At 40.8% G+C, this 23,806-nt stretch overlaps 1 protein-coding gene and 1 long non-coding RNA gene across 3 annotated transcripts in view; both read left to right on the plus strand.

The window, feature by feature from the left end:
* Positions 1 to 21,778, plus strand: part of LOC150056741 (uncharacterized) — a 36,086-nt gene extending 14,308 nt beyond the window's left edge. The window contains exons 3-7 of one of the 2 annotated variants that reach the window (XR_016537089.1): positions 10,948 to 11,066; positions 14,600 to 14,719; positions 15,763 to 15,858; positions 20,498 to 20,597; positions 21,553 to 21,778. This is a non-coding gene — a long non-coding RNA (uncharacterized LOC150056741). The remainder of the gene's footprint in view (positions 1 to 10,947; positions 11,067 to 14,599; positions 14,720 to 15,762; positions 15,859 to 20,497; positions 20,598 to 21,552) is intronic. The other variant, XR_016537088.1, reaches the window with a different exon arrangement.
* Positions 21,779 to 21,787: 9 nt separating this feature from the next.
* LOC150056742 (armadillo repeat-containing X-linked protein 3-like) lies at positions 21,788 to 23,266 on the plus strand. The gene has a single exon (XM_090341948.1). The coding sequence runs from the start codon at positions 21,869 to 21,871 to the stop codon at positions 22,898 to 22,900; it is 1,032 nt and encodes a 343-aa protein (XP_090198074.1). The 5' UTR covers positions 21,788 to 21,868; the 3' UTR covers positions 22,901 to 23,266.
* Positions 23,267 to 23,806: the final 540 nt, after the last annotated feature.

Below are 23,806 nucleotides of genomic sequence, written 5' to 3' on the forward strand. Positions count from 1 at the left end.
GGGTCTGAGATTTGAAAGGACTCTAGGACATGAAAAACACCCCTCTCTTTCTCAAGCACTCTCACATTCTAGTCAAACACATAGGCTTCTCAAAAGTTTCACAAATCTAAATGAATGTCTTTATTTTTGAGAGTGACTGGGAATATCCAGCTGCCATGGAAAATGGTAAATACAAAGGAAATACAGAGAGCTTGTGGACCTGCACTTCAACATTCAAAACAAAACACAACAAAACAAAAACCAACTAGTTTTACAGAACCGGAAGATGGTGTATGACGGCAAGCTGGCTGTGTTATAGACATGACAACTGATACCACCAGAATTCACTATTATGATAGAATGCTTTTCCTACCAGGATACATAAAGAATAGACTAAGTAAAACCTTGGAATGTGTCCAGGGCCTCATTTTTTTAAATATATCGAGGTGATTTAATAGAAGTGATAAATCTCCTATACCAATGATTTTCCAATAATACATATGCACATTTCCTCCTCAAGTAGTAGAAAAAGGAAAAATAATTTTTTCATATATTTTTTATTGTAGTTAATAGAAGGGTTACATTATATTTGTCAGATAGATGGTGCATTACTTCTCATACATTGATACCCTTTCTTGTGTCTTGGTCTCCATTTCCCTCCCTCCACCCCAGCCCCTCATCGTGTTTTCCTCTTCCCTATCTGACTTCAAATAACCAAATACACAGGTGAAATACTGTAACAATATGAGTTAACCAAGTGACAGCGAAAGAGATGAGAGATAACATAGGACATTAAGGACAACAATCACTTTTGTTTCTATATCCTGGAGGTCATTTCGTTTAGTGTTATTCTGTATGGCCTTATGTATCTAGGTTTTGTTCTATTGTAAATCTCTGGTAGGAGAGCCCAAGGTTTTTACTGATTAGGACAAATGAGGGAAACCATTGAGCCTATGAGGAAAGATTAATTTTATAGCAAAGAAACCTGTCAGTGCTATGATGTTGTTTAGGAGCAGGGTTGAATTTATGGGGTTAAGGTTAGGGTCAAAGGGGGTTAGGGATAGGGTTGGGGCTAGGTGTAGGGTTAGGGTTGGGGATAAGGGTGAGAGTAAAGGTTAAGGTGGGTTATGATTAGGGTGGGTTAGGGTTGGTGTTAGATTTGGAGTCAGGATCAGGGTTAGGGTGAGGGGAGAAGGTTCGGGGTCAAAGGTGGGGGGGGGTCCCTTTTTATACTTCTGCTCCTCTCTGATGGGAAGTGATTATACAGGCAATAATAAACTATCCAGAAAATACAAAATGGGATCCTTATAATGTCTACAGCTGTCACCTTGGCATTTCATATCATTTCACAGACTAATGAGAGAATGAATTATCTTGCTTAAAAAATCTGTTTATCAATGGAACTTTAAGCATATTCAGCCACAAAATTTATACATCCAAGAGGCATTTTGTTAACAAGGCCATTTAAAACAATTAAAAACATTCAAAACAATGTAGTTTTGCCGGGTGCAGTGGCTCACACCTGTAATCCTAGCTACTCAGGAGGCTGAGATCTGAGAATCAAGGTTCAAAGCCAGCTCAGGCACTAAAGTTCCTGAGACTCTTTTTTTTTTTTTGCCAGTCCTAGGCTTGAGCTCAGGGCATGAACCCTGTCCTTGGACTAGAGCTCTACCACTTGAGCCTCAGCACCATTTCCGGCTTTTGTCTATATATGTGGTACCGAGGAATTGAACCCGGGTCTTCGTGCATGCTAGGCAAGCACTCTACCACTAGGCCAAACTCCCGGCCCCCTGAGACTCTTATCTTCAATTAACTTTTAGAAAACTTGAAGCGGTGCTGTGGTTCCAGGGGTAGGGCAGTAGCCTTGAGCTGAAGAGCTCAGAGACAGCGCCCAGGCCCAGAGCTCAAGCCCCATGACAGACCAGAAAAAAAAAAAAAAAGGGCAGTATAGTTTTGATTGGTTTTTGCTTCTCCATTGCATAGAACTCTAGTACAAGGGGCATGAAATGATGAAATGATGAGTGCCCAGGAGGTATTTAGCAAATAAAAAAAATATAAAAGAGCAGAGATTGACACCAATGTTGACAACTGCCATAGGTTATCAAGTAATATTTTAAAAACTATTAGCCAGGATGGCTACACATTTAAGCAATGAGGTTAACAAATAATCAAGTTCAATAGTTGAATACCAGGGGTTGACAAACTGTAGCATGCAGCAAATCCATATCAGTTCTGATTTTTCAAAATAAAGTTTTATTGGAACACATCGTTACACGCACATTTATGTAGCATAATTGACTGCTGGGCTGCAGTGTTAAGTAGCTATGGTGGAGATTGGACTAGCCACAGAGCCTAAAAATCCTGAATGTTAACCTACTAGCTTACAAGCTTTGAGAGTCAGTTGAGATGATGGTGGATGTATTTGAACTTGAACGAGCAGCAGAAACACCTATTCCTGTTCTCTAATCACCACAGTGTCTGATGCAGATCAGGGCAGGGCCTAGGTATCTACATTTAAACAAAGTCCCAGGTGGTGTTGGTGCCTCTGTTTGCAGACAGTACTTTGAGAAGTAATAGTCACATATATGAGCAGAGATATCTAAGGCCATACTGATGGCTCTGTTCTGACATTCTGGTGCAGTGATCCTGGTAAGGATCTGGTTTCCTCTGTAAAGTAAAGGGACTTGCCCAAAGTAAGGCTTCCCACAGTGTCTGGAGACACTTTCATTTTCCTTTCATTTTCTTACTCCCATTTCTGGCCCTGGACCCTTGAGATAGTCATTTTCTGTCCTAATTAACCCAATTATTTATCACAGGATTCTTAACCAGTTCTGTCCTTTTCTGGGTGTGCTGTGATTTAAATGAGACTGGGACATTTTGGAGTAGAGGACTTCTTTTTTCTTGTCAGTTGTAGGGCTTGAATTCAGGGCATGGGTGCCATTCCTCAGCTCTTTTGTTCAAGGCTAGTGCTCTGTCACTTGAGCCACAGTTATACTTCTGGGTTTCTGGAGGTTAGTTGGAGATGAGTCTCATGGGCTTTTCTGCTTGGGTTGGCTTCAAACCGTGATCCTTAGATCTGAATAGCTGAAGATTAGAGCCACCTGGCTTTAGAGGATTTCTTAAGGTCTTTTTGGTTCTAAAGTATTATGGACTGGATTTTTTTTTTTTTTTTGCCAGTTCTGGGCCTTGAGCTCAGGATCTGAGCACTGTCCTTGGGCTTTCTCAAGGCTAGAACTCTACCACTTGAGCCACAGCACCACTTCTGGCTTTTTTCTATGTATGTGGTACTGAGGAATTGAACCCGAGTCTTCATGCATGCTAGCAAGCACTACCACTAGGCCAAACTCCCTGCCTGGACTGGATGTTTTGATTGATAAAGACTTCCATCTCCAGTCTAGATCAGTCACTACAGCCCACTCCACAGGGCAGTTGACTCACATCTTATAAATAGAGTGCTTTTTTTTCCCCCTGGGAAATTGGATTCCATTGATGCTTTTTTTCCCACTGTGTTGCTTACATCCTCTCAGTGTAAGACAAGTTTCTTGCTAGCCTATTCTAAAGCATGCAGAGCTGATATCCATTCTGTCACCCAGTATCTGTGTGGCCCTTTCTTGGTGTAGAGCATGCGGAGTCTCACTCCACCTCAGCAGCCTCATCTGTATTCTCCGTGCATGGCTGCAGGACAGCGCTGCTCCCCAGTGCCCCCTAGTCTTTTCAGCTTCAGTACAGTGAAGAATCAGATAACTGTAGAAACAAGAAATCTTGTCTTCTTAGTCTTAATAGTGCTTCCCAATTTAGTGCAACTCACTAGATGGTTCATGGTTCAATTAGCAAATCAGTGAAACATAGTGTAGTATATATAGAGCAATACATAATGAAACACAACTGTTAATTACTGGTTATAATGCAGATGCACACTCATTCTACACATGTGAATATATGCACACATCTAATGTACATATAGAAATTTATGTGTACATCCCACACCCACGCTATATGTGTGACTATATGCACACATATGTCTGTATACTCATGCAATGTGTGTGATTATATGCACATATACACATGTGTATTCATTCTGTGTGTGAATATATGCACATATATTCCTCTTATATATACACATACATGTATACTCATTCTCTATATGTGAATATATACACACATGTCTGTAACATATATTTACATATAGGCATATTTTGATAAAGACACAGATTACTATGTCAACTTCATGGTTATTTCCATGGGATACAGTATGTACTAACAAGTGCAATTGAAACAGGATGTTATATAAAGGAAATTTAGGCACAGCTATTATTTTCAGTGAACCCCAGAGATTTGCTTAGTAATTATTCTTGGGAAAATGAAATGAGGGAGCAGGTGGGTGCAAACTCTTTCCCGAGAGACCATTTTTTTGTTGTAGGATTGGTGTATAGTCTTTCTGTTGTTTGTGCTTTCAAATGATATCAGAATGGCAATAATTTGTTCCATGCTGAGCATGAGTCAAGTCTAGGAAGTGGGCACTGTGAATTCCAGAGGCGGCACCACCGGAGCACATTTATGAAAGGAGAAAGTCAAGGTTGGAAGGAAGCCGGCCGCTACAACAAGCTGAATGATCAAAGGCACAAAGTGTACCTTCTGCATGCAGAGGCTCTGCTTTTGTCTTCTGTGTGGGTTTAAAAGGCCACTTCTCACTTCTCCCAGCACAGTGTTGCTTTTGTAGGGATTTGCACATGTGCTGTCTGGAGCCAATTATCTACATCTAATTGACCTCAAATTTTTGGTGTGGCATATCTTCCCTGAATGCCTGTTACAGGACAGATGTTGGCGTGACTATGGGAGACAAAATGACACCAACACCACAATAAGATGAAGGCTGGAAAGGGGGTGGGAGGAGCCAACTACCTGGGCCCCAAGTGAAGCTGAGGTGTCTGAAAGCTTTTAATATTGTATGGTCCATTAGAGGAGCTCCTAGTAGAATCAGTAAAATTTTATGTTAAGGACAGAGCCTGTCTGATAGGAGGGAAACTTGAAATTAGGGTTGATCTTTTTTTCTTTTCTTTTCTTTTCTTTTCTTTTCTTTTCTTTTCTTATCTTATTTTGACGGTTGTGGGGCTTGAACTCTGGGTCTGAGCCCTGTCCCTGAGCTCTTCAGCTCAACGATAGCTCTCTATCACCTACGCCACAGCACCACTTCTAGTTTTCTGGTACTTAATTGGAGGTAAGAGTCTAAGGGGCTTTTCTACCCAGGCTGACTTTGAACCGAGATCCTCAGATCTCAGCTTCCTCAGTAGCTAGGATTACAGGCATGAGCCATTGGCATCTGGTTAGGATTGATCTTTTTATTTATTTATTTATTTATTTATTTCTGCAGACCTGGGGCTTGAACTCAGGGCCTGAGCTTGGGCTCTCTCAAGGCGCTAGAGCTCTACCACATGAGCCATAGCACCCCTAATGACATTTTTTAAATGTATGTTGTACTGAGGAATCAAACCTGGGTCTTCATGCATGCTAGGCAAGCACTCTACCACTGGGTTAAACTCCTGGCCTTTTTTCTTTTTCTTTTTCTTTTTTCTTTTATTGTCTTGTCTGTTGCGGGGCTTGAACTCTGGGCCTGGGCTCTTCAGCCCAAGGTTACCACCTTACTTCTTGAGCATAGCACCACTTCATAGGATTGATCTTTTTACTGTGATAAGAATATGCCACTCAGAGCCTTCTTAAGGAAGTGCATGTCCAGATAGGTCTGACCAGACTTGTAACAAGATGTGGAGACTTAAGTTTTTGTGTCTAGTAGAAGGAGAAGGACTGGGCTGAGTAACATGGAAGATTAATGAGAAGAATTGAGAAGTCAGTTAGAAAACCCAGAATAGGGATGTTAGTGATAAAAACTGGTGAGTAGAGAAGAATTTCCTTGGTAGTTGTGGTCTAACAGTGTAAGGAATGGCTGTCCAATTTCTGTTTGAAATTGCAGGACCAAGATGCAATGTGGTTCTTTCTCATACTCATTAACCTGCACACATGCACACAGAGGCATTGTGGGATATGCACTATGCTAGAAACCAGAGAATTGCCCACCATGGTGGGTTCTTTGTGGTGCAGAAGGCAGAGCCATAAGAAAGAGGTTCAGTATTTTCAAAGTGAATCTCAGTCTCCAGTCAAAGGCTTATGATAGATGCAATAATGTGAGTTGCTTAAACCTCAGTAGGAGATTAAAGTTCAGTTAGGAATGAGGCTTCGCAGCATTAGATTCAGTTGTTGTGGGAACATTCAGAGTGGTGGGAATGTTATCACAGCCAGAATGTACGTTAAACTACAAATATTAAATATCTGCCCAGTTCCACCTTTTCTATGTGGATACCTTGGGTGATAATAATTACTCAGTGAATCAGAATGCCTGGGCTTATAGCAGCAATATTAGCAGTAGCCAAAATATGGAACCAACTTAGGTGCCCATTGGCTGATGAATGAATAAGGAAAATATAACACGTATACACAGTGACACAAAGGACTATTAATCAGCCAGAAAAGATAATGAGATTATATCATCTGAAGGGAAATGGATGGAACTAAAGATTATCATGTTAAAGCTAGGCTCAGAAAGACAAGTACTACATGCTTTCTTTCACTTGAGGAGGCTAATCCTTAAAAATGAATGACAGGAGCTGGGTGCCAGTGGCTCATGCCTGTTATCCTAGCTACGCAGGAGGCTGAGATCTGAAGTTGGAGGTTCAAAGCCAGCCCAGGTACTAAAAGCCATGAGACTTTTATCTTCAGTTAACCACCAGAAAACCAGAAGTGGTGCTGTGGCTCATGTGGTAGAGTACTAGCCTTGAGTTGAAGAGCTCAGGGACAACACTCAGGCTCAGAGTTCAATCTCTACAACCTGGGGTGGGGTGGGGGATGGAATGACAGGAATGTGAATTAGGTTTAATTTGACTTAGTTACCAGCAGGAGGTGGAAGTACAAAAAGAAAGGGTGAATGTGGTTGAAATACTTCACACATATACATGAAAGCAGAACAGTAAAACCTGATGAAATTATTTTAACAATTGGGAAGAGAAGATAAGGGGGGGTGAGAGGTAGTGAATTTGATGGAGATACCTTGCATGTACATACATTGTCATGTGGAACTCCTTTGTATAACTAATAACTAATAAAGGCTAATAAAAATACAAATCTTCAAGACAAAAATTAATAATTACCTGGTGCAATATAGGATCAAATCAAAACCTGAGTAGATTTTCTGCTGCTGAGTTACTGAATTGATCTGAAACATTGATTTTTGGTACTTTCTTTGCTTTATTTTATTCATAAGAATTTCGGATTATGATGTGGCGGTGGGATGTTCTTTTCTGGTCAGGTCTGTTTGGGGTTCTAAAAGCTTCTTGTATCTGGATGGGCCTGCCCTTCTGGATATTTGGGAAATTCTCTGAGATGATTCCCTGAAGTATATTTCCAATACCATTGACCTCTTTCTCCACACCCTCCTCAATACCAATTAGCCTTAAATTAGGCTTCCTAATTGTATCTTGGACCTCCTGAAGCGCTCTCTCATTTTTCCTAGATTTGGATTGACTCATTTTCTGTTCTTTCTCTATAATAACTAAATTATCTTCAGCCCCGGAAATTCTCTCTTCTGCATTGTCTAACCTGCTATCAAAGCTATCTACTTTATTTTTTATCTCCCTTGCTTCTAATTGCTCATTTTTGATGCCTTGCATCTCTTCTTTTATATCATGTATGGATTTCTTTAGCTCCTTGATTTCCATTTGAGTGGTTAGCTCAGTAGCTTTATTTTCTTTCAACATTTGCTGGAGTTCGGTCACCTTTTTATTTGTGGATCCTATGAATTCATCCATCTTTCTTTGAAAAACCTTTATTATGGCCTCCTTTATGGCTTCTTCTTTTTCACTTATCACCTTGTTTATGGTTCTTCTTGTTCAGCTATGGCTTCCTCTCTTATCTCTTTCTTTATATTTTCACATTTTTCATTCATGATGTTTGTCAGTTGCATTTGTATAGCACTTGGAAGACTCTCCTCTAGGTTTGCCAGAGACTGTTCCATTGTCTGTTTACATTGGGTGGGGGATGTTGTTTCTTGATTTGACATTTTTCTTGAGTTTCTTGTTCTGCCCATTTGAAAATGGGAGCAAGATTAATACTAAACACGATTATAGTTTTGCAGATATAACCAACCTAGACCTCTGTAGCTGGCAGACACTAGATGTCCACAAGTTTTGATTGGTGTTATCACTCTTTTTGTGCAGTTACAGACCAGTCTAATACATCCACTGATAAGCGATTTATACCCAAAACAATAAGCCTCACAATCCAATCTCTATTGTCTTTGTCCCTCTGAGACTAGAGAATAATTAAACACTTAGATATACAGTATTGCTCAACAGCCATCAAGTGTAGATCCGTGCAGTATTAAGGGTTGAAAGACGAACTGAGGTCCAGAGATAGAAAAATAGAATGAGAGAGGTCAGGGGAGGTACAAGAGAATTAACGTAGGAGTGTAAGAATATTGTAGTACTGAAGAAAAGGTATAGCGTAAGGATAACTGACCTAAGTTGGTAAGTAGGTAGCGTATTTGAGTACAAAGTTTGGAAAGTATTAGAATAAAACTTATGTGTTGCTGCATGACTAGCTCTTAGCCCAACCAGTGGCCTCACAGTGGACCATGGGATGGATCTGCGAGCGTCCGTCTGAGCGCGGTTGGCAGACGTTTTCCTGTGCTGCTTCCAGGGGCAGCCCCAAACTAAGGGTCTGGGGATTGAGAGTTTCCAGGGGCTCTCAGCAGGACCAGTAGGAGACCCCTCTGTTCCCAGGGGCGGGGCCCAGCTGAGGATGTGGGCTCCAAGGGCGGAGCCTCGCCTTTCTGATTCTCAGAAGGGGAGCTTGGCTGCTTCAGATCCCTGCTTTGTTTCATATGGAATAATAAAAGACCCCGTATAGCAAAAACACTTCTTAGCAGAAAGAACAGCGCTGGAGGAATTTCAATTCCAAACTTTAGACTCTATTACAGAGCTATAATTCTCAAAACAGCTTGGTACTGGCACAAGAACAGGCCTGAAGACCAATGGAATAGAACTGAAGACCCAGATATTAAACCACAGACCTATGGCCACCTAATCTTTGACAGGGGAGCCAAAAAAATAGAATGGAAGAAAGACAGCCTCTTCAACAAGTTGTGCTGGCAGAACTGGTTAAGCACCTGTAGAAAACCAAAGTTGGATCCTTCTTTGTCACCTTGCACTAGAATTAACTCCAAATGGATCAAAGACCTGGAGGTAAAAGCTGACACACTGAAAACATTACAGGAAGGAATAGGAGATACACTAGGCCTCCTTGGCACAGGTAGAAACTTTCTTAATAAGGACCAAGAATCACAACAAATCAGAGAAAGGCTGGATAAGTGGGACTGCATTAAATTGCAGAGCTTTTGTATGGCAAAGGACATAGCTAGTAAATTAATTAGGAAGCCTACAGAATGGGAGAAGATCTTCACCAACCAAACAGCAGACAAAGGCCTCATATCTAAAATATATCAACAACTCAAAAAATTGAATCACTCCAAAACTAATCTCCAAAGTAACAACCATCCCATTAAAAAATGGGCCAAAGACTTAAAGAGAGTCTTCTCTGAAGAAGAAACAAAAATGGCCTCTAGACACATGAAGAAATGCTCAACATCTCTGGTCATAAAAGAAATGCAAATCAAAACAACTTTAAGATTCCACCTCACTCCAGTTAGAATGGCCAGGATCAGGAAAACGAATAATAACAGATGCTGGAGGGGATGTGGCCAGGAGGGATCACTACTACATTGTTGGTGGGAGTGCAAACTCATTCAACCACTATGGAAAGCAGTGTGGCAGTGCCTCAAAAGGCTAAACATAGAACTCCCCTATGACCCAGCAATTCCACTACTTGGCATTTACCCAACCATCCAGAAACAAGGACATACTAAATCCACTAGCACAACAATGTTCATTGCAGCACTATTCATCATAGCAAAGATATGGAACCAACCTAGATGTCCCTCAGTTGATGAGTGGATCAACAAGTTGTGGTATTTGTACACAATGGAATTCTATGCTGCTGTCAGAAAGAATGACATAGCCCCATTTGTTAGGAAATGGAAAGACTTAGAAAAAAATCATATTAAGTGAAGTAAGCCAGACTCAAAGGAACTTAGGCTCAATGGTTTCCCTCATTTGTCATAATCAGTAGAAACCTTGGGCTCTACTAGCGGAGATCTGCAATAGAGCAAAATCTTGATACATAAGGCCATATAGTATGAAGCTAATTGAAAGGACCTCCAGGATATTGAAACAAAAGCCATATAACGAATGATTGTTGTTCTTAATGTACTGTGTTGTCTCTCATCTCCTTTGCTGTCCCTTGGGTATCTCATATTGTTACAGTATCTCACTTTGTTATCTGATATATTGAATTTATTTGTATTTGGTTATTTGAAATTTGATAGGGAAGGGGGGAAAACCAAGACGGGTGGGGGGGAGGGTAATGGGTACCACGACATGTGAAAGGGTATCACTGTATGTGAATTAATGCACCTTCTATCTGGCAAATATGTAACCCTTTTACTAATTACAATAAACAATTAAAAAAAAGAATTTAGGAAAGGCTGTGCATAAATAAGCAAATGAACAAACAAATTAAAACATTTACAAATTAGCTCCTTTTGAGACATGTATTTTGGCAGGATTGGTTAACTGTATGGGTTTTGATGTGAATTCCTCAGATTCTTGGCTCAAGCCACTGATTTTTGTCATACATGATTTAATGCATAGACTCTTTAATATCTTCTACATAAGCAATTGCCGTGTTTGGCAGTGTGCTATTTAAATATAAAGTAGGGATTTGTTTCTATCAACTTGATCAAGAGTTGGAGGAAGTCCCATAGTTTACCTTTTGAAAAATAACACAAAACATTTTTTCCCCTAGAAATGTTTGCCGAGGGTCTACTCTGTGAAACAAATTGTTCCAGGGGTGGAGGGAGGAACAGATTCTGTTCATGAAGCCCTAGCTGTGAAACATGCTCATAAATGCCAACCGGCAACATGGTGAGCACTGGGAATCAAACTCATACAAATATTAAGTACCCAGGGATCTCAGGAGAGGTGCAAACTGCGCACTGCGGTGGCCAGAGAGAGCTCTCTTGGAAGTTTTGAGATGTGAAGTGCATTTGAAAATGCTTCCTCTATTTTGGAAGTTTTATAGAATTGGTGTCAAGTAGCTATATGTAAAGCGCGAAGTTTAATATGTTTTTAGCATATGTACACACCCCTTTAGTTATCACCCAAATCCAGGGCTGGGCATGGCAGTATATGTGTGCTACCCCAACTACGCTGGAGGTGGAGGTAGGAGGAGCATGGCCTGAAGTTGGCCCAGGAAAAAGCATAGATCCATTTTTTTTTCTAGATTTTCCAGTTTATTTGAGCATAAGCTTTCATAGTGATCATCTGGATTTTGCAACAAGTGCTACTTCCAGTTTTCTGGTGGTTAATTGGAGATAAGTCTCATAGACTTTAATGCCCAGGGTGGCTTTGAACTGCAATCCTCAGATCTCAGCCTCCCGAGTAGCTAGTCATGCTTGATTTTTATTGCCAGTCCTGGGGCTTGAACTCAGGGCCTGGGTACTGTCCTTGAGCTTTCTCAAGGACACAGCACTTGAGCTACAGCAGCACTTCAACTTTTTCTGTGTATGTGGTAGCCAAGGAATTGAACCCAGGGCTCTGGGCATGGTAGGTAAGCACTCTATTGCTAGGCAAACTCCTGGACCCTCATGCTTGATTTTCTTCAATGTTTTCTTCAATATTTTTTATCATCTTTAAGTAGTTGTACAAAGAAGTTGCCACTCGATAAAGCATTTATGGACACAATGCATGTTGGTCAGTGTCACCTCTTTCAACATTTTCACCCATCCCTCCCAACTCACCCCTTCTTTCACTTTTCTTAGTTTTGTAGGATATGAATTGAATTCTTGTCTGTATTCTTTCTCCCTGCCCTCCTATCTCTTCATTTTTCCACCCCCCCCACAATCTCTTTTTCTGTTGCACATACAGTTGATTCAGAGGAACAACTGTTCCATTAAAAATGTCAAACTTACTACAAGTGTTTGCCCATTATTTCCTTCTGCTACTTGACTTTTAGCCATTTATCTTCCTTTTACTCTTTCCCTGGTCTTTCCATGTTGTAAATTTTGAATAGGTCCCTGGAAGGCTGCTTTTGGTTGTTGATATTTGGTGGAGGTGAACTTTTCTTGGATCAGCAATCTTCGGAAGCTCTGTGTTAGGGAGGAGCTGCGACTCCACAGTCCCAGCTCCAGGGTAGTTGGAACCTTCCCAATGACCCAGGGGTGCCAGTGGCAGGCTCTTCAGCTCTTACTTCTTCCCAGCCCATTGAGATAGCTCTCATGGAGTTTTCATACAGTATAATTTCTGTTGCTCTCCTGTTGCTATAGTGATAACTTGCAAATATGCTTCTGGAAGTGATTTCTTATGGATCAACATTCTGAATTCAAGGAAGCTCTTGCTGCTGGCATGTGCACTCTGCCCCGACTGCTGCGAATAAACAATTTCTATTTTGCTCAACAGGGTATTTCTCACTCAGAAATATTCTTTGCTGCTACTCTCAAGACCCAAAGCCATAGATATCTTCACTTTCTACCACACATGCTTCTCTTTGTTTCCTACCTCTTGCAGACTTTCCATCAACGAAGTGTGGCATTTTCTCTTGCCTGACTTCATTAAATATTAAAAATGTTCTCGTCCTCTTTCTGGCTTTCATATGATTCCGAAGAAATTGAGGAAGATATTCTAACTTTAAACTATCATCTTGAAACTGGCAGTTCAACTTACAAACTGGAAAGACAGATATTGCGATGTATTCATGGTAGTTTGATGACAAGCAGTTTCAAGCTGTATAATGGCCTTTTGTAAGTCTTAACAAAAAGAAGACATAAAAATAAGTTAATCAAAGATTTAAAAATCTGCCAGGAAATTTGATGCTTTAGGTACATATACACCTTGAGAAGATTTTCTGATACTCTTCACCATGATGTAAGCATTCATTCACCTTGTAACTTTTAAAAACGTGTTTTATGAAAGGAAGATAATATGTGTGAGAGACCCTTCATGATACTGAAGTAAATTGCAGCCCATTAAATGTGAATGGGTCCTGGGCTGTCTCCTTTAATCAACCTCTATAGACCATTAAATTTTTGAACCATGAATATTAATTTATTTCATGAATTCTAGCTGATTAAGTGAGAACTTTATGGTAACTTTTATAAAAGATAAGGCATTAGATCTTCATAAAACATTAGCCCTTTGATTAAGCTACTATTATTATAGAGAAAATAAGATTGGGCTTGGGTAATTTTGAATGTGGAAATGTAATTCTATATAAACATTAGCAGTTTAATGCTGTCTTATTAAAATATCATTTTTTGACCTGAAAAATGGAAAAAAATAATGGAGAAATTTTTATTTAAAATTTTTATTTATTTACTTTTTTTTTTCAGTTGTGAGATTTGAACTCTGGACCTGGGTGCTTTCCCTGAGCTCTTCAGCTCAGGGCTACCAATTGTTAATTGGAGATAGGAGTCTCTCAATCTTTAGTACCTAGACTGACTTTGAACTGTGATCCTCAGATCTCAGCCTCCTGAGTAGCTAGGGTTACAGGCGTGAGCCACTGGGCCCAGCTTTTTTATTTTAAATTTTCCTGATTTTTTAAAACATAGAATCATTAATGCTATTTTATTATACTGTGACATTTTGTCTTGAAAAATGAAAAAAAAATAATAAAGGGATTTATTTATTTATTTTGTCAGTGGTACGCTTGAACTCAGGGCTGTCCCTGAGCCTTTTCTGCTCAAAGCTTGTGTTCTATCACTTCGAGCTACAGCTCCATATCTACTTTCCGGGAGGATTAAGAGTCCCACAGACTTTCCTGCTCGGGCTGGAGTCAAACTACCATTCTCATGAGTAATTAGGATTACAGACATGAGCCATTGGTGATTAGCTGGAATTTTTATGTTAAAATTTCCAGGTTTTTGCATGAAATTAAGAGGTACATTTTTTCAGTTTCTCTTGTTTTTTTTCAGCCTTCAAATGAGAAAAATCCTTTTACTGAAAATCACATTTTATTTTATCAAAATATTTCTCTGCAATTGACTCCTATGTTCATTTCACTTGATGACACTCTTGCTTGTGTAAATATAAATGTAAAACAACCCAACAAAGCAACAGCTGTCATCTCCAAGTTTTAATAGGTAGGGGGGGGGTTGGATCAGGTCCAAATGACTTGGTTCTGCTCTATTTGAGGGGTGGAGTCTTCTCTTCCTGATGCCAACTGGACTTAATGTCTTGCTTTTAATGAATGGATAAAGAATGATTGATATGGTGGTACAGATTCTCTAAGAACAGGTCAGAAGCCATTGTGGCTTTTTCCTTGGTCTGAATTTTGGGTATTTTGCTCTGATGAATAACCAACTTAATGTTGTGAAAAATCTCAGCTGATTCGGTGAAGTGCTTTTGTGGTAAGATCTTGAGATCTCCTGCTACTAGCAAATAACCAAGGCTTCTTTCAACAGCAGTGGGAGTGAACCACCTTGGAAGCAGCTGCTTCAGGCCTGTGGAGTCTGAAGAGGACAACAGCCCAGTTGCTGTCTTGCCTGCAGACTCACGAGCAGTCCCCAGCCAAAACCATCCAGGCAAGTCAACTCTGAATTCCTGGCCCACACAAACTATAATCAATGCCTGTTTTAAATTGGTAGATTTGGGGATAATTTGCTATATAGTAAATAGACAGGTAAAACAATGTGACCAATTTTAATTTCTCTATAAGGATGCACCAGCACAGACAGTTGTAAAGCAACCAGTTTAACACTCATTTCTTGCCTAGACACATTCTAATTATCAATCCGTTTGTTCCCCCAAATCTTGTGAAACCTACAATTTGAACAAATAATAACAACCAATATTAAGGAAAATATGAAACGTTCAGAATTCTAAAGTCAAGGGAGTCAAGGGAAGAAAAAAAAGTAAATTATTATTATTTTTTTGTGTGGGTGGTGGGGCTTGAGCTTGGCCGAGGCACTGTCCCTGAACTCTTCAGCTCAAGGCTATTTCTGGGCCTGGTCATTGTTTCTGAGCCCTTCAGCGCAAGGCTACTGTCCTACTCTTGAGCCAAGCCCCACTTCCCATTTTCTAGAGGTTAATTGGAGATAAGAGTCTCAGGTTCTTTTGTGCCCGGGTTGGCTTTGAACCTTAATCCTCAGATCTCAGCCTCCTAAGTAGCTAGGATTACAGGTGTGAGCTACCTCACCCAGCTAAAAGGACAATGAAATAGGGCTCTTGACCATTGAATGAATATGAAGCCCTGACATACTTGTTGGCAAGAAAAAGAGTGATTAAATGGAAACTTCTCTGGTCCTTGTTTTTTTTATTTTTTTAAAAATTAAATACTATCAATAATTAGAAAACAACACCAGTAATGGATCTTGCTAAAATCTCACGTACTACTCCACATAGGCCATAAAAGGAAGCTAATTATCAGAAACCCACCATGACTTGATAAAGTCACAGACAATCTTTAGGGCTAAGACAATGGAGGGGGCAGATGAGAAATCAATAGCGATGTCTGGGCAGAGTTGACTAATGATTTTTTTCCCAGGCACTGTAGCGAAAAGCAGGCAAATACACCTGGCATTTGTGCCAACTGAAACTCAAACTATTTGCTTCCACTCGGACATAGGTCATAGGGTGGTACGTGTTTGAGTCATCAGATGACCCCTTCTCCTTCATCTCCATCTTCAGACCAACTGATTACTTTCGGGACAACTTATTAGAGGTGAGAAAAGTTCCTCTTCTTCCAAACCTCTGTCCTCCTGGAACTTTGCCATTTTGTGTTTGACCTCAACAGTCATGAGAAGGGAGGTGTGGTCCAAAAAGATCTACATAGAAGACAGTAAAAGAAATTCGGTGTGATAGAAGATCAAAATGTATCGCTTCACGAAGCTGTTTGTTACAGGGATGAACTCCTATAGGAAGATGGTTCATGGAACACTCGGTTCTTCCGGGGAGCAGATCATGACAGAGCTGTAGTTTTCTCTCATACTGCTATCTTTAGTAGTGAGCTGTTGAATGTCTCGCTCCTTTCTTTAATCACAGTGTGAGCTGATACCACTGGTCACTTCTCAGCTTTTTTTCCCCCACATAGTAAAATCTCCAGGTTTAGTTAACCTTATTTAAACAGTACTCATACTGTACTTTTTTTTTTTTTCCAGTCATGGGCCTTGAATTCAGGGCCTGAACACTATCCTTGGATTTTCTCAACGATAGAGCTCTACCACCTGAGCCATAGCACCACTTCTAGCTTTTTTCTATCTATGTGATACCAAGGAATCGAACCTGAGTCTTCATGCATGCTAGGCAAGCACTCTACCACTAGGCCAAACTCCCAGCCCATCATACTGTATTTTTAATTCATCTAATACCTCAGTTCAGTTTTGACAAACACCTGAAAGCCTGGGACGATGGAAGGGAAGGGAGGGCAGATGCGTCTTCTTGGTTTTTTGCAGCTGTCTGAATGGTTCTGCTTCCCTGTTCTCCGTGTGCTGTGATTTAAAAGTGAGTTTTTAAGCTGGACACCAATGGTTCACACCTGCAATCCTAGCTCCTCAGGAGGTTGAGATATGAGGATCATAGTTTTTTGTTTTTGTTTTTGTTTTTGGTGGTGGGGCTTGGACTCTGGGCCTGGGAGCTGTCCCTGAGCTCTTCAGCTCAAGCCTACCTGGAGCAACAGTGTCACTTCTGCTTTTCTAGGGGTTAATTGGAGATAAGAGTCTGAAGGTCTTTATGCTGCTGGAAGACCCATTCTGAAGGCTGTAGTTTGTTTCTAGACTAATTCATCCCCTGAAAAAGGTCATCTCTATGCTTCATGCTCCCCATATGGAGTCAGAGTCCAGGGCTGGCAGTGTTTATCCAGAGCAGTCTGCATCTTCGTGCTAAATTTACTAATCCTTTCTTCTTTCCTGAAAAGGAGCTATAAAAAAATCACGGTTATCTTCAAACTCGAATTATGCTTTGAATCAAAAAGTGTTCAGAACGTGGGAATGTAATGTTTTCCAAGGATTTAAATGCAAAGCAGAGCCATCCCAAAACCCCATCATCACATTCTAATTCTATTTTGTGGAGTGTTAATTTAAAACCATGACCTGTGGAGCACAGCAGAGGGCATGGCTGTGAAGCCAGAAGGTATGAGCCTGGGAAGACAGATAATGTGTCTCCACCTTCTTCCTACATAACCAGCCTTCCTCCAGTCCATGCCTCTGCTTTCCTAGCATTTGATTTAAAAACTGCAGGAAATTCTCCAAGCTTAATTTATTATCTTTTCCCATGGCAGCTCTCACGATATTACTAGCTTCTTTACAGCAGACTTGATACTGTCTGTCTGCAGAGCAGAGTTAGTCAGGGCACCCCTGGGGTGAGGATACAGAAAGAGCTGAAGTGATAACCAGCTGCATCTGCCTGAGAGCATGGTCGGTGTCCTCAGTTCTTCACATAGCTGTTTGCTCCTTGCTTTCTCTTCTGATTCTTCAGAGGTTCCAAGAGCAGTGGAGCTTCTGGGGCTTTTCAAGCCCAACCAAGAAGTTTTTGGCATATACCTGAGATCCAGGGAGACACAGGTCTGGCTGTGAGGCTGAGTCTTACAGTGCTCCTTGCTGCATTTCAGAGGAGGGATAGAGAGGGCTTGATGCAGACAAATGCCTTCTCAAGAATCTAGAGTGAGGGTGGTGGGATCGCTGTTCCGTTCACCACAGGACACTCAGAGGTCCTCCTGGGCTGCCTCATAGCAAGTGACACCTGAGACCAGCCAGGCTTCTCACTTCATCCCCTAGAATGGTGGGAGAAGAGCTTGTGATGAAAGTGCGGCCAGCTCAACACAAGTGGCATCCCCAGGCCCTTCCTTCCATATCTTCAGAGGGTGGGAGGAGCCACCAGTGAGGTCACACTCTTGACCTTGGTGTAACCTTTCGTTAGGATGAGATGATTGTGAAGTCAGGGGCACAGGAAGCAGCATTTCCAGAAGGGGTTAAGGTGTGTGGGGGGAGTGACTGTCCATCAGCCTTTTAGGATAAGACTCTCCCATATACATGGGAACCTTGAAGACTGAGTTAGAAATGAAATGCTTAAGGTGACAAGGGACAAGAAGGAGACCAGAAGTCTCACCAGCCTGTCACTAGTATGCCATGTCCCACCTTGTACATACGCCCTCTGATCTTCACCTGTAAAATGTCAGGTATGAGATTCTGATCTGGAGCTGGCAGTGGTTATTTTAGGCTGCCCGATGAGACTGAGTTCCAGCAGAGTGAAGAGACAGAGATAAACACTGGGTGATGCTCATTTGGCTCTAGCTGGGAAAGAACATTTCATATTTGACAAGTTTGAACCGGGAGTTAATCTGCAGCTACACAAGCATAATGACCTTTTTGCATTATGATAAATTGGGAAACTCAGAAAGGGCAGACCTGCATTTCAGGGTGAAGGGGAGAAAAAGCCACTAAGGATCTGCGCTCGTGATGAACGCTGTCTCTTCTTGTGCCATAGGGAGCAAAGTGCCTCAGGAACCAGCCTCTGCTGTGGGGTGCAGGAGGGCAATGCTGACATTACTGTGCCTGCCTAGACAGAGCCTGCGCAGCCCTAAGGGTTTCCAGGTGAAGAATTTGAGTGCAATGGAAAAGCAGATGAGCATTTTTTTGTTGCAATAAAACTTTATTGACAAAAAATAATCAATTGACTGAATTTAGCTTTTTTATTAAAGAATTTATTAACTGATTTTTATATCATTTCAAATGACATGTTTAATAAACAAGTATGCAAGAAGGGAATCTCTATACAATCACTGGCACTTAGTTTTTAGAACATAATCAAAATTAGGCTAAGGGTTTGTATATCATAGGTACATATTAATTTATGAAATAAAACATGATGTCTATAGAGATGAGCAGTTTTTAAGTACTACTTACCAGAATGGAGACATATTTGCAGTTACTGACAAAGAGAGTGAAAAGCTTGAGGGAGAAAGATAATGCTGCCATGCTTCAGGTGTGGTCAGAGCAGACTGGATTTCCAATAAACCTCGGAATATCCCATTCTTTAGACTTGAGCAAACAGTAGAAGCATACACCCACAGGGGAGCCCTTTAGAGAAAAACAGTCCTGTTTCCCCACAAATAATATAAACCACATAATCTGTGTTCACAACTGGCATTATGTGTGATAAACTCTGCTAGGCATCATTGAAACAGAAAGAAAAGGAATGGCAGAATAATTTATTATTTGCCCACTGAAAGACCTTCCTTAGAGACTTATTCAAGCTCTGTCTCTCAGGATTGGTTTTTTTTTTTTGTTTTTTTTTTGTGCCAGCCCTGGCTTGAACTCGGGGTCTGAGCACTATCCTTGGGCTTTCTCAAGGCTAGAGCTCTACCACTTGAGCCAGAGTACCACTATCTGGCTTTATGTGTGTGGTACTGAGGAATCGAACCTGGGTCTTTGTGCATGCTAGGCAAACACTCTACCACTAGGCCAAAGTCCTGGCCCTGTCTTTCAGTTTTTTTCATAATAGTTCTGCTGACCTTTCAGGGTTGTTACATAAAATAACAGAATACTTGGCACTGTACCAAAAGTATTCATTAGTATTATTTAGATTATATATACATCATGGTGTTAAGCTTTTGGGGGATCTATATGAAATTTTTTTCATATATTTTTATTGTAATTAATAGAAGATTGAATTATATTTGCCAGGTAGAAGGTGCATTACTTCACAAACACTGATACCCTTTCTCATGTTTTGGTCCCCATTACCCTCTCCCGACCCCACCCCTCATCTTGTTGTATATGAAGTTTTATGATTTATAAATCACTTAGACAAAATGAATCGTGTTATTGGATTCTCATAACAGCTTTGCAAAGAAGGCATCATTAATTCCATTCTACATACAGAAATGGAAACTTTCTTGATGATGTACACCTAGAAGAGGGACTTTAGAAGATGTCTGATTTGTGTTCTGTTTTTGTATAGCAAAATCCAAGAGACTTGGTGATTTATAAAGGATAGAGATGTACTTAATTCACAGTTCTGGAGGAGGAAATTCAAGGACAAGACTAGAGAAGGGAAAATCTAAGTCTTTTGGTTAGCACCTCATGCTGTCTTGTAACAGGATAGAAAATCAGAAGGACAGGAAGGTAGGTAGGTGTGTGTGTGTGTGTGTAAGAGACATATAATGAAGGGTTGTCTTGTTCCATAGTAATCTCTCCGTGGTAAAGAACCTGCTTCTACGAGAATGAGCAGAGACCTCCTGACCTAAACACCACCTCACACATGGTTACATTGGGAGTAAAATTTCAACAAGTGTTTTACAGTTTTATTCAAACGGTAGCAGGGTTAACTTTAAATAATTCCTTTTTTCTTTTTACTTTATTCAGGTACATTCCATAAAGACAAAGGAAAATGGAGCTCATGTTCGTAAGGGATATGATATGTGGAAGAGCCAAAAGTGAGACCAATGAAAATGACTCGTACTAAGTAAGTGACTAATTTTAGTTAGAGTGCTGATGACTCAGTAATTGCTATGGAGGTGTAGGAGTGTGAAGGGTGGGGGTGGGCTGCTCCTGGGTGATCACCCACCAGGGCTTCTTGGGTACCTACACATTACCATTCGTCATGGAGCAATAGTGTTGTGCGGCCCATAGTCCTAGACTTTCCCTTCTCTAGGTGCTTTTCTTTGTTGACCTACCTCTAGCATCCCAGTGCCTTGCAGATCTCTTGGTTCGGCTGTGTTCTGATTCGAATGTGATCGCAGTAATGAAGAGCCCATTACGGTTCAGCAGATGAAGTGGAATGTGGCTGGGTTTCACAGCCATTTTCCTCCCAGTTCACGTTACCCTTAATTTCATGTCGGGTATGTGGAGAGTTGAGGAAAGAAGCCTGGAGACAGAGGTGATAGACATTTACACATGAATTTCAGGAGAGGGAGGGCGTATTAGAACTATTTTAAAATGCAGTACATCTCTGATGGTTATGAAATCAATAGAATCTTAAGCGAGTCAACTCTTAACAGGTCAGGATCATGTGTTTCTTGTTCACAGATGTGTAACACCGCAGCCCTAGGTCTAAAGCACGGCTGGTACTCTGTGTATACTGACTGGCTCAGTGAATGAACTGCTTCCTGTATGAATCAATGAAGACTTTTTTACTGTGGATGTACATGAAATTAATCCAGCTGAACTGAGCATTTTGACTGGCCGACCACAGAAGAGTCATGAAATAATTGACTTATTATAGTTTCAAGATAATAAAAACCCTTTTATTCTGAGTCTTTAAAAAAATCTAGTAAGCAAGAATAAGGATGATAAGGGTCATGAAACCGATTCCTCATATGCCATGGAGGAATTCTTCACCAGTATCCTCTTGCCCTGAGGACGGGTGGAGGGAAGGAGTAGGAAAAGGAAGTTGTCAAATCTCTACAATTTTCCCATAGGTTGTGGTGCAACGCCCAAGCAAGAGAGGACTGGCACTACTTGAAGCGAGGGAGGAAGTTGCCCTGTTTCCCTAGAGATTAGAAGCAACAGTATTGTGACCTGGAAGTGGCAAAAGAACACCTCTCTTCTGAAGCCTGCACTCAGGCCCACAACCCCCTTCACTCACTCAGTGACTACTCTGTTTCTTGGTCCCTGCTGTTGCCAGGAACCATTGCATGGACTACGCCAGGGGTGACTGCAGACCTACTGATTGGAGTTGGAGCCTGCTATTACATCTATAGACTGATTTGGGGAAGAAAACAAAGCAAAGAGACAATGGCGGAGGGTGGCTCTGGGGGTGTGGATGATGCTGGGAACTATTCTGGGGCCAGATATAATGACTGGTCAGATGATGATGATGATGACAGTAGTGAGAGCAAGAGCATAGTGTGGTACCCTCCTTGGGCCCGGATTGGGACTGAGGCTGGGACCAGAGCCAGAGCCAGAGCCAGGGCCAGAGCTGACAGGGCTCGTCAAGCTGTCCAGAAACGGGCTTCCCCTAATTCTAATGATACTGTTCTGTCCCCTCAAGAGCTACAGAAAGTACTCTGTTTGGTGGAGATGTCGGAAAAGCCTTATATTCTTGAAGCAGCTTTAATTGCTCTGGGTAACAATGCTGCTTATGCATTTAACAGAGATATTATTCGTGAACTTGGTGGTCTCCCAATTGTTGCAAAGATTCTCAACACTCGGGACCCCATTGTTAAGGAAAAGGCTTTAATTGTCCTAAATAACTTGAGTGTAAATACAGAAAATCAGCGTTGGCTTAAGATATACATGAATCAAGTGTGTGATGACACAATTACATCTCGCCTGAACTCCTCTGTGCAGTTGGCTGGACTCAGATTGCTTACAAATATGACTGTTACTAATGAGTATCAGCACATACTTGCTAATTCCATTTCAGACTTTTTCCGCTTATTTTTAGCAGGAAATGAAGAAACTAAACTTCAGATTTTGAAACTTCTTTTGAATTTGGCTGAAAATCCAGCTATGACTCGAGAACTGCTCAGGGCCCAGGTACCGCCCTCACTGGGTTCCCTCTTTGATAAGAAAGAGACCGAAGAGATTATTCTTAAGCTTCTGATCATTTTTGAGTACATAAATGATCATTTTAAATGGGAAGAAAATGAACCTACTCAGAGCCAGTTTGAGGAAGGCTCACTTTTTTTCTTTTTGAAAGAATTTCAAGTGTGTGCAGACAAAGTTCTGGGAACAGAAAGTCACCATGATTTTTTGGTGAAAGTAAAAGTTGAAAAGTTCTTGGAAAAACTGACTGAGCATATGTTCCCGAAGAATCAGGAATAACTTGTTGAGCTTGCTGTCTAGAAGTGACACACATTGTAAACTGTTCCTTTTCTCCACCTTGTTTATACGACATAGGAATTCTTTCAGTTGCCAGTTTTGATGAATGAATACCATATTGTGTCATCATCGTTGATATTTAAACAAGTTGGTCTTCGGGCTTAAGCTGGTGAATGAATATCACTGCTTGTTCTGAAAACATGTTTGTTGCTCTTTTGTCATTGCCTAGATTCACATATTTTTACTGTTTCCTCTGCTTAAGTGACAGTGAATCAACTCATCGAGGGTTTTTTTGGGGGGGAGGGTCCTTTGCAGTGATTTAATGTGTGCATTATTAGTAGACTTGTATGTTTAATGCCATAAAGGAAATAAAAGGAATAAAGAAAACTTCTTTGTCAAAAAATGTATTCTGCAGTTGTTGATCCCACTATTCTATATCATACATAATTTTTTTCCCAATGCACAAGAATAGTCAGTGATTAAATGATACAGACACATTTAGTTCTCCTGCATTTTGAGCAAATGTTAGGGGCACAGATTTTGCAGCACACAGAGAAGCTTTAGGACACTGGCATTTCATGATTTAGAGGAAGTTATAGAACACCATGTACTTAGCATTTTTGTTATGCTTCATTTCTTTGTGTAGATTGTATTTCTATCCAGGACCTTTGTCCTTTAGCGATCTTCCTTTCATATTTACTTTGTGAGGTCTGCTGATGGGAGAGTTTCAACTTTTGCATTTTGGAAGAAGTTTACATTTAAAATTCACATTTGAAAGATACTGCCAATAGGTATATCTCTAGGCTGACATTTATTATTTAATAAGTTGGGGATATGTGAAAGATAGTGCTCCATTGTCTTCCCCTCCTCCCTTCCCATCCTGGGGCTTGAACTCTGGGCCTGGGTGCT

Source organism: Megascapheus bottae, chromosome 11, assembly GCF_031878675.1.
Source record: "Megascapheus bottae isolate mThoBot1 chromosome 11, mThoBot2.hap1, whole genome shotgun sequence".
NCBI lineage: Eukaryota > Metazoa > Chordata > Mammalia > Rodentia > Geomyidae > Megascapheus > Megascapheus bottae.

Excerpts from the sequence above, each read along its gene's own strand:
- LOC150056742 (XM_090341948.1), top strand. The coding sequence starts at position 21,869 with ATGGCGGAGGGTGGCTCTGGGGGTGTGGATGATGCTGGGAACTATTCT.